Consider the following 15773-nt stretch of genomic DNA (forward strand, 5'->3'; position numbering starts at 1 on the left):
CCAGGCGGGTCTTGAACCCACGAGCTCAGGCAATCCACTCACTTCAGCCTCCCAAAGGCGCGGGATTACAGGCTGAGCCACCGAACCCGGCTTCATTGATCCTTTTAACAAATCCTTACTGAGCATCTGCTCTGTACCAGGTACTAAAAATTGCTGGACCACCATGGTGACAGCATGGACAGCTCTTTCTCTTACCTGTCAGGCCTTAGCCTATGTTGTTCCAGGGTTGTGCCTCTGCCTTGAAGCCACTTCCCTCACCCTCATCCCACAGGCCCCCTTCAGCTCCCATTTCGGGTCTTCTGTCAAACATCCTCAGCGAGGGGCCCCACAGACCCTCAGGTTAGTCCTAGGCTCGCTCAGCTCCCTGTTCTTCCCATCGTCATGCTCTGTAGCTGTTTCCTCTCTGAGGACAAAGATCGTATCTATCCATTGAGTTTTCTGCTGTATCCCACATGCCCAGCACACTGAACCATACAAATGTGCTGCTTTTATAGGTCAAAATGGTCGAATATTGTCCATTTAATACTGGCTAGCTTAGGAGTGTGTGATCAATGATACTTATCCCATCAGAAAGGCTGCGGAGCTGAGTATATCAGAACCCAGACTCTGGAACCGCCTTCCTGGGTCCCAAAACTGGCCCTGCCACTTTGCTACGGGATCCTGGGCCAGCAACTCAACCTCTCGGGGGACTTGGGTTCCTCATTTAGGACGGGGATAATAATAGTGACCTAATAGAGTTGTTTCAAAAACAAAGGGTTTATATTTGAAAGGCCTTAGGAATATAGTCTGGCACAGAGTGGGCGTGTTTGCTAAAGAAATCACTGAAGCATTTCCAAGCATGGTGGGTGCATGGAAGAAGGAATGACTAAGTGTCCCTGAGGAAGGATGAGTGACATTTTAGACAGAGGTGACATTCAGGGCTGGAAAAACAGGCAGGCAGGGCTTAAAAGCAAGCAACAGAGAGGGGATGCCCAGGGTAGGATTCATGGATGAAATGGGGGGAGGAGACCAGGCTCGGTGGCTCAGCCTGTAATCCCAGCACTTTGGGAGGCCAAGTGAATGGATTGCCTGAGCCTGCGGGTTCGAGACCCGCCTGGACAACTTGGCGAGACCTCATCTCTACAATAAATCAAAACTTAGCCGGGCGTGGTAGCGCGCGCCTGTAGTTCCAGTTACTTGGAAGGCTGAGGCGGAAGGATCTCCAGAGCCCTGTAGGTCGAGGCTGCGGTGGCCGGGAGCGGCCACTGCACTCCAGTCTGGGCGACAGAGTGAGACTCCAACTCAAAAAAAAGAAATGGGGGGGAGGAGGGACCAGAGGGAAAAAGGATTGAACTATTTCCCTAAGGGGTTTGGCCAAATCCCAGGAGCCATCACAGGATTTTAAGAGGAGAAATTGGGCCAGGCACGCGGTGGCTCATGCCTATAATCCCACACTTTGGGAGGCCAAGGTGAGAGGATTGCCTGAGTTCATGTGTTCAAGACCAGCCTGGGCAACTTAGCGAGACTCATCTCTACAATAAGTCAAAAAATTAGTCAGACATGGTGGCGTGTGCCTGTAGTTCCAGCTACTTGGAAGACTGAGGCAGAAGGATCACCTGAGCCTAGCAGGTCGAGGTTGTGGTGGCTATGAGTATGCCACTGCACTCCTGCCTGGGTGACAGAGTGAGACTCCAACTCAAAAAAAGAAGGGAAACTATATGAGTATGGTTTTGCTCCAGAAGAGTTTCTTTAGCCACCAATTAGAAACAGATTGGGACAGGCTGAGGCCATTTTGGCCAAACAAAAAAGGATGAAGCCCCAACCTTCAGCAACTTCAAGGGTACATTTGAGAGCTGTTTCTGAATGAGATTCACAGAATTAGCATCTAATTGAATGTGGAGGCCTTGGGTCTTTGTCCAGGGTTGCTGAAAGCTGGCAGAGGTTATTCCGAGAGAGAGAACATGTCGAGGTAGAGGAGGGGACCACAGGAGGGGCAGTGAGTGCCCGGGGGGGCCAGCTATATGTGTTCTCATCTGGAAATCACCACAGGGAGCATTCTCACATCACATGTGCAGAAACGGGATCTCGGAGAGTTTCCTGAACTGTGCCCTGGTGATATAAATCGGTAGCAGGAGAGCTGGGGAAAAAGAATGAGTTTGACTTTGAACAGGGTAAGGCTGAAATGGCAGCAGATGTGGATGGCATTGCCCAGAGGATGGGTAGGGGGATGGTTCTGGAGCTCCAAAGACATGCTGGGGTGTGCCAGCACACGAGGATGGTGACTGAGCATGACAAGGGGATGAGGCTGTCCAGGCAGGGAAGAAGAAGAGGTTTCTGGAAAACATCAGTAATTAAAGGACAGACAAAGTGTGGCCGACAAAAAGAGAAGCAGTCCCTTAGTGGGTGTCTGGGAAGGAGAAGAGGGTTTCAGGAAGTGAGGTGTGAGCAGAAGCAAGTAAGAAGACAGAAAATGGGTCACCGGACTTAGCAACTGGGAGGCCTTTGCCAGAGCAGCTTTCGTGCCATGTGGTGGAGGCAGAAGCCACATTGTCATGGTCACGAAGTACACAGGCGGTGGGGAAGTAGAGGCAGTGGGTGTAAATCACTCATTTCAGAGAAAGTTGGCAAAGCAGGGCCTTCCACCTGGGCTGCACAATCAAATCAGCTTTGAGATTTTCAGGCTCTCAGATGCTAAGCCCTACCTATTCCAAGCTGAATTAGAATCGTGGGATGTTTTCCAGGCATCCAGGATTGAGAAGAGCCACCCCGCCCTACCCTGTGACTCCGATGCACATGAGGGTTAAGAACCGATGCTCTCATAAGACCACATACTGTGTGTCTCCATTGATAGGACATGTCCAGAAAAGACAGATCGATAGAGACAGACAGCAAATTAGTGGTCGCCAGAGGCTAAGAATTAACTAAAAATGGATGAGATTTCACTGGGGTGATGGAAACGTTCTATGGTGTTAGCTGCCCAGCTCACTGAATTTACTAAAAATCATTTAATTACACACTTAAACAAACCAACAGGATCCAGTGCTCTAATGAAAGGCATGAACCATTTTGCAATCCTTAGGGAACCCATGGACCCTGGTTTGAGCCTCAAAGGTCAACGTCAAGAAGAAAGACAAGCCGGACTCGGTGGCTCAGCCTGTAATCCTGCACCTTGGGAGGCTGAGGTGAGTGAATTGCCTGAGCCCATGGGTTCAAGACCCACCTGGGCAACTTGGCGAGACCTCATCTCTACAATAAATCAAAAATTAGCCGGGCGTGGTAGTGTGCACCTGTAATTCCAGCTATTTGGAAGGCTGAGGCGGAAGGATCGCCAGTGCCCAGCAGGTCGAGGCTGCGGTGGCCAGGAGTGGCCACTACACTCCAGTCTGCGCGACAGAGTGAGACTCCAACTCAAAAAAAAAAAAAAAAAAAAAGAAGAAAGACAGCCAGATACTAGGCTGAAGAAGAACACACCATCATCACCATAACTTCCTTGAGTGGGATCAGACTTCCAGATACCACTACTAACTTAAGACAGAGAACATGTTAAACTATTCCAAGCTGGGCTCGGTAGCTCAGCCTGTAATGCCGCGCCTTTGGGAGGATGAGGTGAGTGGATTACCTGAGCCCGCGGGTTCGAGACCCACCTGGGCAACCTGGCAAGACCTCATCTCTACAATAAATCAAAAATTAGCCGGGTGTGGTAGCGTGCGCCTGTAGTTCCAGCTACTTGGAAGGCTGAGGGGGAAGGATGGCCGGAGCCCAGCAGGTCGAGGCTGTAGTGGCCGGGAACGGCCACTACACTCCAGTCTGGGCAACAGAGTGAGACTCCAACTCAAAATAAATAAATAAATAAAAAATAAACTATTCCATAGAGGGGCAAGTAACAGTATAAAGGTTACCTGAGCCTACACCAGGGGAAGTGAGGACCCGATTGGAGGCCCAAACTTTACCCACACATAGATTACTTATGTACCTAATCCTGACTTGTACCCTACATCTTTAAAATAAAAGAAGGAATAAAAAAATAAACTATACCACAGAGATAGAAGCAGCACAGTTCAGATCCTAGAAACTCTACCAGAAAATAGACTAATTTCTTCAACAAATAAATTGTAAGAAAAGCAGCCGGGCTCGGTGGCTCAGCCTGTAATCCTGCACCTTTGGGAGACTGAGGTGAGTGGATTGCCTGAGCCCGCGGGTTCGAGACCCGCCTGGGCAGTCAGACCTCATCTCTACAATAAATCAAAAAATCAGCCAGGCGTGGTAGCGCGTGTCTGTAATTCCAGCTACTTGGAAGGCTGAGGCAGAAGGATCATTGGAGCCCAGCAGGTTGAGGCTGCGGTGGCCAGAAGCGGCCACTGCACTCCAGTCTGGGTGACAGAGTGAGACTCCAACTCAAAAAAAAAAAAAAGAAAAGACTGCAGGAATAGAATTGTAAAACACATGCTAACCAATCACAATGTGTGGATCTTACTTGGATCCTAATTCAAACAAATCAACAGAAAACACATTAGAACATTTATGAGACAATTGAAAATGTGGACACTCACTGGATATTTGATAGCATCAAGGACTTAGTTGTGACAATGGTATTGTGGTTGTAGTAAAAGGAAGTTATGTTTTTGCTGAGCTGGGTGCGGAGGCTCACGCCTGCAACCCCAGAACTTTGGAAGGGGAGGTAGGAGCCCACAGGTTCACAACCAGCCTGGGCAACTTGGTGAGCCCTCATCTCTACAATAAATCAAAAAATTAGCCGGGCATGGTGGTGCATGCCTGTAGTTCCAGTTACTTGGAAGGCTGAGGCAGAAGGATCACGTGAGCGCGCCACTCCACTCCAGCCTGGGCGACAGAGTGAGACTCCAACTCAAAAAAAAAAAAAAAGAAAGAAAGAAAGCACATGCTGAAATGTTCATGTATGAAAATATTTAAGAGCTGGTTTGTTTTAGATAATACTGGAAGGTAGAAAGTAAATTAGGTGGGTCTGAGCTGGCCACATGCTGATGGTGGTGGTTACATGGAGGTTCACCATGCTTTTCTGTCTGCTTGTGTGTGTTTGAAATTCCCTATAATAAAAAATCTAAAAAAAAAAGAGAGAGAGCCCCATTTGATATTGGGTCAAGGAAAGGTTTTTTTGTTTTGTTTTGTTTTGTTTTAAGATGATTACATGAAAAACTAACAATGTTTCTTTTCTCTATGCCCACTCAACACAGAACACTTCTTTGACCAGATATGCAAGTTTATTCTCACACCAACCAATTCTCCCAAACTAGCTGAGTGTCCTACAATTCAGTTCAATTCTGACACAAACCAGAGTTGGTGCGGGCCCCACAGATTAAAGACTCAGTCCCACAAAACTGCCCTAACTTCAGGTGCCAATATCAAGTAGAAGGTTCCCAGGTTACCCACAACTTCTGTCTGACTTGGCTACAAATTGGAGGTTCTCACAACCCCTCCCTTAGGTTTGATCATTTGCTAAAGCCTCACAGAACCCAGAAAAATAGTTTACTTACCACTACTGATTAATTAAAAATTGTTTCGTTTTTTTAGACAGTGTCTCGCTATGTTGCCCAGGCTGGAGTGCAGTGGCTATTCACAAGCACAATTATAGCACACTACAGTCTCGAACTCCTGAACTCAGGTGATCCTCTTACCTCAGCCTCTGGAGTAGCTGGGACTACAGGCATGCACCAGTGCACCTGGTTTACAGAGGATATTTTTTTTTTCAAAGAAAGAAAAGTTTATTTAAAAGTAAATTAGAGAAGCAGAAGGGAGAAAGAAGATTCACCTCCCCAAGGTGGGGGAGGGGATCAAAGCCAGGAAGTATGGCAATAGCCATAGCTCAAAGAGCACATGGCCACACCACAGTGTAGCAAGGCAGTGGCCGCTGGTTGCTTGTGGTTGAGTCCTTTAAGCCATTCCCCTAGATGGGGGAAGATCATTAAGGTGATTGGGTGGTGGTCTGCTTCCATGTCATCACGAAGGGACAGGCAAGCTCAGGTACTGACATCAGGTGATGGACAGCAGGCAGATGGGTGGGTTAGTCACATGATTGCTGACATGGTAGAGTTTATCTTGAGGTCCCACATTCAGGCGCCACTTGCTGGAGACCAGCTCCAGCCGGGTTCAGGGTACCCCAAAGGTGGAGACGGCGTCGGCGATTGGGGGGAAAGAGAGAAAGAGAGAGAGAGAGAGAGAGAGAAAGAGACTGGACTCCAGTCTAGTGCAGAAGCCCTACAGAATATATTTTAAAGTAAAGGACATAAATAGTCAACTGGAAGAGATACATAGAGCAAGGTATAGAGGAAGGTGCGCAGGGCTTCAGTGCCCTCTCCTGGTGAGCCACCCTCCTCCTAACACCCCCATGCATTCAGCAACCCAGAAGTTCCCCAAACACCTTACTTCAAGAATTTTTTTTTTTAGTTGGAGTCTCACTAGCTGCCCACACTGGAGTGCAGTGGCACGCTCATGGTCACTGCAGCCTCGACCTGCTGAGTTAAGGTGATCCCTCTGCCTCAGCCTTCCAAGTAGCTGGAACTACAGGCATGCGTCACCACACCCAGCTAATTTTTTTATTTATTGTAGAGATGAAGTCTCGCCAAGTTGCCCGGGCTGGTCTCGAACCCATGAGCTCAGGCAATCCTCTCACCCTGGCCTCCCAAAGTGCTGGGATTATAGACGTGAGCCACTGTGCTCGGCCTGGGAATTTTTTTATGGGGGCTTCATCATATAGACATGACCAATTATTGACTCAATCTTCAGCCCCTCTCCCCTTCCTAGAGGATGGGGGATAGTGTAGAGGGGTCTGAGCTCCTAATCATGGCTTGACTGGACGTGGTGGCTCAAACCTGTAACCCCAGCGCTTTGGGAGGCTGAGGCGAGAGGATTGCCTGAGACCAGGGGTTCAAGACCAGTCTGGCCAACTTGGTAAGATCTCGTCTCTACAATAAATCTAAAAATTAGCTGGGCATGGTGGCTCATGCCTATAGTTCTAGCTACTTGGAAGGCTGAGATGGAAAGATCACCTGAGCCCAGCAGGCTGAGACTGTGGTGGCCATGAGCGTGCCACTGCACTTTAGCTTGGGTGACAGAGTGAGAGTGAGACTCCAACTCAAAAAAAAATCATGGCTTGTCTTTCTGATGACCAGTCCTCATTCAGAAGGCTTATTAGAATGCCAAACAATCCGATCACCCAGGAGATTCCAAGGGATTAGGAACTCTGGGCCAGGAACCAGGGATGAGGACCACAAAATATTTTTCTTACTATAAGTCACAATATCACAGAGTAGGGCAGTGGTTCTCAAGCTTGGCTGCACAGTGGAATCATCTAGGGATCTTTTCAAAATGCTAATACTTGGGCCCCTGGGTCCCAACCCTAGAGATTCTGATATAATTGGTCTGGAATGTGGCAACAGAATTCTAACTTGTAGAAGAGTTGAGAGCTTCTGAGCTATAGGAAGAAAATAAGAGCTACCACACATTGGTGCCTACCATGGCAGGTACTTTCCATCGTTATCACAGATCCTACCCACAGTCCCTCATGAATGATTTCACGTAACTTCTGGATGGGGAGTCAAGGCTCAGAAGTGTAAAGGGGCATTACCTAAAGAACAGAGCTAGGACTGGGTGCGGTGGCTCGAGTCTATAATCCAGCAGTTTGGGAGGCTGACATGAGAGGATTGCTTGGCCCCAGGAGTTTGAGACTAGCCTAGGCAACATAGCAAGACCCCAACTCTACAAAAAACTAAATAATAATAATAATAATTAGTCAGGTATGGTGGCGCACACCTGTAGTCCCAGTTACTTGGGAGGCTGAAGTGGAAGGATTGCCTGAGCCCAGGAAGTCGAAGCTGTGGTGAGCCGTGATCGTACCACTGTATTCCAGTCTTGGTGACAAGAGTGAGACCCCCAACTCCAAAAAAAAAAAAAAGCAGGGCTAGGAAATGATCAAGCTAAACAATAATAAACATGAGTCCAGGTCTTCCTTCTCCACATTTTAGAACATCACAGCTGCTTCCACCCACAAGGGTCACCCTCTTGCCCTGCTCCCCCCACCCCAAGATCAGTTAGTTCTTCTGGTTGCCTGACTTAGGAGTGGAATGTTACACATTCCATGTTCCATTTATGAAAAATAAACACATCTGGTTTTCCTTAGGCCCCGACACTCGTGCATTTCCAACAAAAGGGATTCCTGGGGGCAGCTTTGAAAACATAGGCTCTCTTAATGGGCGGCTGCTACTGAGAGGCACTTCAGAGAGGGAAATGCTGTTTGTGCCGTGGTGAGAGGAAAGCCAGCTCAGCCGAGAGGGAGAGCTTGCCCAAGAAGCCGCCACATGCAGAGGAGATGCGGCACCCACCCTGTCCTGCAGTCATACAGGTAAAGGTTCTTCCAAGATGCCTGGACTTCAGAGATTATAGTTTTGGTTATTGTTTTTTTGGAGTCGGAGTCTCACTCTGTCAGTCAGGCTGGAGTACAGTGGCATACTCATGACCACTGCAGCCTCGACCCGCTGGGTTCAGGCAATCCTTCTACTTCAGCCTTCCAAGTAGCTGGACAGGTGTGCACCACCATACCCAGCTAATTTTTTTATTTACTGTAGAGCCGAGGTCTTGCCATGTTGCTCAGGCTGGTCTCGAACCCCTGGACTCAGGCTTCCTCTCGTCTTTGCCTCCCAAAGTGCTGGGATTACAGGCGTGAGCCACACTGCAACCGGCTAGAGATTATAGTTTTATCCTGTGGGATGTGACCTCGATCTCTCAGGGCAATGCCTTCTTAATTAATTCAGAGTTTTTATTAATCCAGAGTTAATAAACCTCTGATTAAATTGGCATCTCTGTTTCTGAGGGGATCCAAAGCATCTTGGGATATTGTCTGCACTTGTCCTTTTCAAGTCATGTAAAAAGACACAGATAACTGACAACTCTGGAAAAACAGAGGAAGATTTTTTTCCGCCAGTGGCACTTTTGCTATTTTCTGATTGATTGATTTTTATTGTGTTTCCTTGTTATCCCAAGCCTATACACGGGATGATCTCAGGCAAATCACAACCCTGAGTGTCAGTTTCATGAGGAAATCTCAGGGCTGCTGGGAGGGTAGAATGAGGTAATTCACATAAAGTGCCCGAGTCAAAGCTGGCCAGGTGTCATTGAACCCAGGTGTCTGACTCTGGTCGCTCTGTCCTTCCATCTGTTTATTTGTGGATTCATTGGCAAATACCAGATGGAGACAGAGGCTGATCTGCACCACAGCTTCTGGATAAATGTTCCTTTCCTTCCCCCTTCACTCCCTATTGGGAGAAATGAAATCCAAATAAGGGTCAAATGTGATTACCCACCACACACATGCGGTAGACGGATCCACAGCATTTCAGAGTGGGGAAAGATGACCTGTCATTTAAGTATGAGAGCAGCAAGAGAAACTGGAAAGGTTGGCTCTGAGAATAGGCTGCAATTTGACAGGGAAGAGGAAAGCTTGCCAGGCAGAGAGAATAGAGTGTCCAGGCAAGACAGCAGAGGCACAGGGCACGTGGAAGTGATGGTGCCCAGTCTTGGCATGGAGGGAGTAGCCAGAGTTGCAGGCTGGGGCCAGACTGAGCAGGCTGTGAGTCAGAAGAAGAGTTAGGGTTCTGCTCACTAGGCAATGAAAAGCACTGCAAAATTTTGATCAGAGATCATATGATCAAAAATAAACTTTAGCCGGGTTTGGTGGCTCAGCCTGTAATCCCGCGCCTTTGGAAGGCTGAGGTGAGTGGATTGCCTGAGCCCACGGGTTCGAGACCCGCCTGGGCAACTTGCCGAGGCCTCATCTCTACAATAAATCAAAAATTAGCCAGGCATGGTAGCGCATGCCTGTAGTTCCAGCTCCTTGGAAGGCTGAGGCAGAAGGATCGCCGGAGCCCAGCAGGTCGAGGCTGCAGTGGCCAGGAGCGGCCACTGCACTCCAGTCTGGGCAACTGGTGAGCCTGGGCAACTTATTTATTGTGAGATCTTATTGAGTTCCAGCTACTTGGAAAGCTGAGGTGGAAGGATGGCCTGAGACCAGCAGGTTGAGGCTGCGGTGGCCGTGAGCATGCCACTGTACTCCTCCAGCCTGGTCAACAGAGTGAGACTCTGACTCAAAAAAAAAAAAAGAATCTGGGTCTGATGAAAATGATAGATCTCAGCCGGGCTCGGTGGCTCAACCTGTAATCCCGCGCCTTTGGGAGGCTGAGGTGAGTGGATTGCCTGAGCCCGTGGGTTCGAGACCTGCCTGGGCAACTTGGCGAGACCTCATCTCCACAATGAATCAAAAATTAGCCGAACGTGGTAGCGCGCGCCTGTAGTTCCAGCTACTTGGAAGGCTGAGGCGGAAGGATTGCTGGAGCCCAGCAGGTCGAGGCTGTGGTGGCCGGGAGTGGCCACTACACTCCAGTCTGGGCAACAGAGTGAGACTCCATCTCAAAAAAAAAAAAAAAGAAAGAAAATGATAGATCTCCTTCCCAGAAAAACTCCTATGTTCTCACAAAGACACAACATTTCACAAACAAACTTTAGGGTTTATTAACTCCCCTAAAAATCCATCATGGTCTCTCAGTAAAGAACCTTGGACCAGGCTCGGTGGGTCAGTCTGTAATCCCAGCACTTTCGGAGGCTGAGGTGAGTGGATTGCCTGAGACTGCAGGTTTAAGACCAGCCCAGGCAACTTGGCACAACTTGGCGAGACCTCATCTCTACAATAAAATAAAATTAAGCCAGGCTCAGTGGCTCAGCCTGTAATCCTGCGCTTTGGGAGGCTGAGGTAAGCAGACAGCCTGAGCCCGTGGGTTCGAGACCCACCTGGGCAACTTGGTGAGACCCCATCTCTACAATAAATCAAAAATTAGCCGGGCGTGGGAAGCGCGTGCCTGTAATTCCGGCTACTCGGAAGGCTGAGGCGGAAGGATCGCCGGAGCCCAGCAGGTGGAGGCTGCGGTGGCCAGGAGCGGCCACTGCACTCCAGTCTGGGTGACAGAGTGAGACTCCAACTCAAAAAACAAATTAAAAAAAGAACCTTGGCCCATCCATTGCTTTGTTAAACTCTGGTGTGTTGGTATGTCCATGTGACTGCTTGAGCTATGGTCACCATGTTTCTTGGCTTTGGCTCCCCTACCTTGGGGAAGTGAATCTCTTTCTCTCTTTTCCCTTCTCTTTAGCCAGGCCATATTTTCCTAAGCTTTGACCTCCTCGCCTACCTTGGGGAGGTGAATCTCTAAATTTTAAAAAATAAAGAAAAGAATTTTTAAAATAAAATAAAATAAGAACCTTGGCCCTAAAGAACTGAGTCAAGACACCTTGACATCTGCTAAGATATTTTCAATCCTCACTATAACCATGTGAGACTGTGCCATCATGTCCATTTTCCAGATGTGGAAACTGAAACTCTTGTAGGCTAAATAACTTGCCAGGGTTCCCACGGTTGGTGAGTGGCAGTCAGGATTCAGTCCGGGTTGGTGTTCTCAGAAGAGCAAGACACAGTGGAGATTGGAAAGTGGCCAGTGTATCATCCTTCATGGGACCCTGAGAGATAGTTCCACAGCTGAACCAGAGGGGCTGGGGGTGTGAGGCCAGCAGGTAGGTGCCCTAAACAAGGCGGAAGGTCAGAGGCTGGGAAAGGAGAAGCCTAGGGAGGGAAAGTGAAAATGCAGGGAGCTCAAGAAAGGGCCTCCTGTGCCCAAGCACTGGCCAGACCCCACACGCCTCCCATCATCTGTCCTCCCCACAACCTTGTGGGCAGGGAGCTGTTGCTGTCTTTTTACTTATATTCATGTATTTATTTATTGAGTTGGAATCTTACTCTGTCGCCCAGGCTGGAGTGTAGTGGCACGATCACGGCTTCAACAGCCTTGACCTGCTGGACTCAGGCAATCCTTCCGCCTCAACCTTCCAAGTAGCTGGAACTATAGGCACGCACCACCATACCTGGCTAATTTTTTGATTTATTGTAGAGACGAGGTCTCGTTAAGTTGCCCAGGCTGGTCTCAAACCTCTGGGTTCACACAATCCTCTCGCCTCAGATTCCCAAAGTGCTGGGATTATAGGTGTGAGCCACTGCGCCCAGTCATATTGCTGTCTTTTGACAGATGTGAGGATATGAGGCTCTGAGACATGAGGGACCTGTCCAGTGTCACACGGCCTATCCCTAGTGAAGCCTTTTGACGCAGAGCCTGGCCACTGCGCACAGCCTCCTCCAGATATCACCCCACGGCAGGCATCACAGGACTGAAGCCCCTTCCCCCACCCAGCTGCAGATAGGACAGGACTTTGCCCCTGCTCCTCCCCAGCCGCCAGTGAGGGCTAAAGTCCAGGTTATTCCCTTGTCCAGCCTCCCACTACCTGGCCCCTTCAGCCCCCAGAAGACACAGCTTCCTCCACCCCTGCTTTTTCCTGGGGCTTCCTTCCCCAGAGCTTCTTGGTGACCCAACGTAGAAGGAGGAGACCAGACCCCATTCAGTGAGGTTGGGGAGACATGAAGGCGATAAGGCAGTAGGAGGCAAGACTAGAGGAGAGACAGTCTTCCAGAGGAGGGGATAAGAAACTGAGGTAGAGCTGGGCTCGGTGGCTCAGCCTGTAATCCCGCACCTTTGGGAGGTCGAGGTGAGTGGATTGTCTGAGCCCGCGGGTTCAAGACCCGCCTGGGCAACTTGGCGAGACCTCATCTCTACAATAAATCAAAAAATTAGCCGGGCGTGGTAGCACGCGCCTGTAATTCCAGCTACTCGGAAGGCTGAAGCAGAAGGATCTCCAGAGCCCAGCAGGTTGAGGCTGCGGTGGCCAGGAGCAGCCACTGCACTCCAGTCTGGGTGACAGAGTGAGACTCCAAATCAAAAAAAAAAAAAAAAAGAAACCGAGGTAGGTCGGGATGGAGGTTGACAGGCAAGAGGGAGATGGGAATGTGGGGACACAGGGAAGAGAGTGTCCCTGTACCTTCAGTGTCCATGGCGACTTGGAGCTGTCAGGCTGGTGTGTCCACCGCGCAGGTCCAGTGCTCCCAGAGGCCAGACTGGAGGGACCAGTGAGCCAAACAGCCCTTCCCCACTTCTCTGGGCCTATATCCTGCCTCCTCCAGGCTTTATGTACCTCAGTGTGCTCCACAGTCTGGGAGCGCTCTCCGGGAACTCAGAAGTCCTGTTTTCTCTGGCCCCAGCCAGTGAAGGGAGTTAAAAGCTCTGTTCTTTCCCACATCCTCCTGGCCCTACCGCAAGGTGTGAGATTGTAAATCTAAAAATATTCTCCCTTGTGAAGCCCCAAAAGCCTTTTGGATGGTGTACTGGGAAAACCATGGGCCTTAGAACTGGAATCCTAATTCCACCCTTTTTGATCTCAAATACCCTTTTATCTTTTTCTGTGCCTCAATTTCATTAGCTATAAAATGACATAACGCCTACCTCACAGGGTCAACTGAGAATTAAATGAGAAAACTCTGCGAGTGACACAGAGTAGCAACTCAGATAATATCCACTTCCCTTCCCTTCCCTTTTCCCAAGGAACATTAAGGACATCAGCAACTCAGAGTCCAGCTTCTGAACTGAAACACCGGAAATCGCCAATATCTGGGACTGGGACTTCAGGCAAGTTCCTGCCCAAGAGCTGCTAAGGCCTTCCTTTCTTCATTGAAAACCCTTCTTGCTAAAGACATTCACAGAGACCCTTGGTTGCCAAATTCACTGGCATCTTCCCAGCCTGCTCCCATTTCTTTCTTGGCTGTACTAGTCTGCTGGAACTGGGGCTGGGGTGAGGCCAATGAGGAACCCAAGGTGCACAATTTAAGAAGGCCTCAGCCGGGCTTGGTGGCTCAGCCTGTAATCCCAGCGCTTTGGGAGGCTGAGGTGAGCAGATTGCCTGAGCCTGTGGGTTCGCGACCCGCCCAGGCAACTTGGCAAGACCTCGTCTGTACAATAAATAAAAAATTAGCCAGGTATGATGGCACGCACCTGTAGTTCCAGCTACTTGGAAGGCTGAGGTGGAAGGATTGCTGGAGCCCAGTAGGTTGAGGCTGTGGTGGCTGGGAGCGGCCACTGCACTCCAGTCTGAGTGACAGAATGAGACTCCACCTCAAAAAAAAAAAAAAAAAAAGAAGGCCTCATCCTCAGGTTCACTTTTTACCTTGCACCTTGCTTGCCTCACTCATTTCCTGGGCCTGCTTCTGACAGCGTTTCTCCCTTTCTGTTCACAAACATCATTTTTCTCCCGGTTCATCTTTTAAAGGCTCTTTTCTGTCTCTTGCAGGCCCTTCTTCTTACAACCAGCTCTCACATTTTGGTGTTCCATCGGCGTGTTGGGTACAGGTTCCCTTTGCCTCCTGGACACACTAGTAAACTACATTTCCCAGCCTCCTTTGCACTGAGGTAGTCACAGGACTGAATTTGGCCAGATAAAATGTAGGCAAAAGTGGTATGTGCAGCTTCCAGATCCATAAAGTCTTCACATGATCCTACTCTTCCTCCCCTCCCCACAGCTGGTGGGAAGCAGAACACTCCCAGGCCCTAGGAGAACGACAGAGCCACAAAATGAAAGGAGGCTGGGTCTCTGGGTGACCTTGTGGAAGGTCACCCTCCAAATGTCAGCAATGAACGGTTACATAAGCAAGGAATAAACTTCACTTGAGTTCACCACTAAAATTCAGGGGTTGTTTGTTACAACGGTTTTCTTACCATGGCTATTATACGGAGATTCTCTCTACAGCTTTCCTTTCAATCTGCACAGTGAGTGATATAATGTGTGCGTGTATCCGTCTCTACTATTATTTAAATTGCTATCTGTAATCAGATGACTCTTAAATCTATTTCTCCTGCCCTGAGTTCCCTCCCAAGCTCCCGGCCTCTATTTCTATCTCCAAAACATCCCTCCTAACAGTTCTAAAAATGAACTCACCTTGTATTCCCCAAAACAGTTCATCCCCCTGCATTTTCTTTTTCTTTATTTTTCTTTTTTCCTTTTGGTGTGAAAGCAGGATTTATTCAAAGGACAGAGAAATTCCCACAGTGGGAGGAGACCCAAAGGGGTTGCCTCTCCCCTGCATTTTCAGACAATGATATCATCAACATCTCCTCAATCATTCTAGATAGAAACCTTGAAGTCTAAGTTGGGTGCAGTGGCTCACACCTGTAATTCTAGCACTCTGGGGGGCTGAGCTGAGAGGATCGCCGGAGTCCAGGAGTTGGAGATCAGCTTAGGCAATAAAGTGAAGCCTCATCCTACAAAAAATTTTAAAAATTAGCCAGAGCATGGTGGTGCACGCCTGTAGTCCCAGCTACTGGGGAAGCTGAGGGGGAAGGATCACCTGAACCCTGGAGTAAGCCATGTTCATGCCACTGCCCTTCAGCCTGGGCAACAGAGTCAGACGAAAGAAAGAAAGAGAGAGAGAGAGAGAGAAAGAAAGAGAGGAAGAAAGAAAGAAAGAGAGGAAGAAAGAAAGAGGAAGGAAGGAAGGAAGGAAGAAAGAAGGGAAGGAGGAAAGAAAAAGAAAGGAAGGAAGGAAGGAAGGAAGGAAGGAAAGAGGGAAGGAGGAAGGGAATGGAGAAATCTTGATGTCTAGTCTCATTTTTTTTTTAACCCCCACTACCTTCATGGCCAGTTAGGTGTAAAAGTTAGTAGAAATTATTTCAAACCTGATCTCTTCTTCCACCTTCCAGACTCCTACTATGTCTAACTTGAACCAGAATAATCTTGTCTCCTTGAGCCATACTTCCTCAGACCATCCTTCTGGATGAGAGCATTAACTCAAAAGACAGATCCAGCCCAGCACAGTGGCTCGCACCTGTAATCCCAGCACTTTGGGA

The 15773-nt window shown here is 48.8% G+C and overlaps 1 protein-coding gene across 1 annotated transcript in view; it reads right to left on the reverse strand.

Moving 5' to 3' along the window:
- QPRT (quinolinate phosphoribosyltransferase) overlaps window positions 1–289 on the reverse strand; it is a 6104-nt gene extending 5815 nt beyond the window's left edge. The window contains 1 exon segment of the mRNA XM_021717089.1: window positions 259–289. Coding sequence (XP_021572764.1) covers window positions 259–289 — 31 coding nt within the window.
- Window positions 290–15773: the final 15484 nt, after the last annotated feature.

Source organism: Carlito syrichta, unplaced genomic scaffold (assembly GCF_000164805.1).
Source record: "Carlito syrichta isolate Samal-C Ts95f unplaced genomic scaffold, Tarsius_syrichta-2.0.1 Scaffold107890, whole genome shotgun sequence".
NCBI lineage: Eukaryota > Metazoa > Chordata > Mammalia > Primates > Tarsiidae > Carlito > Carlito syrichta.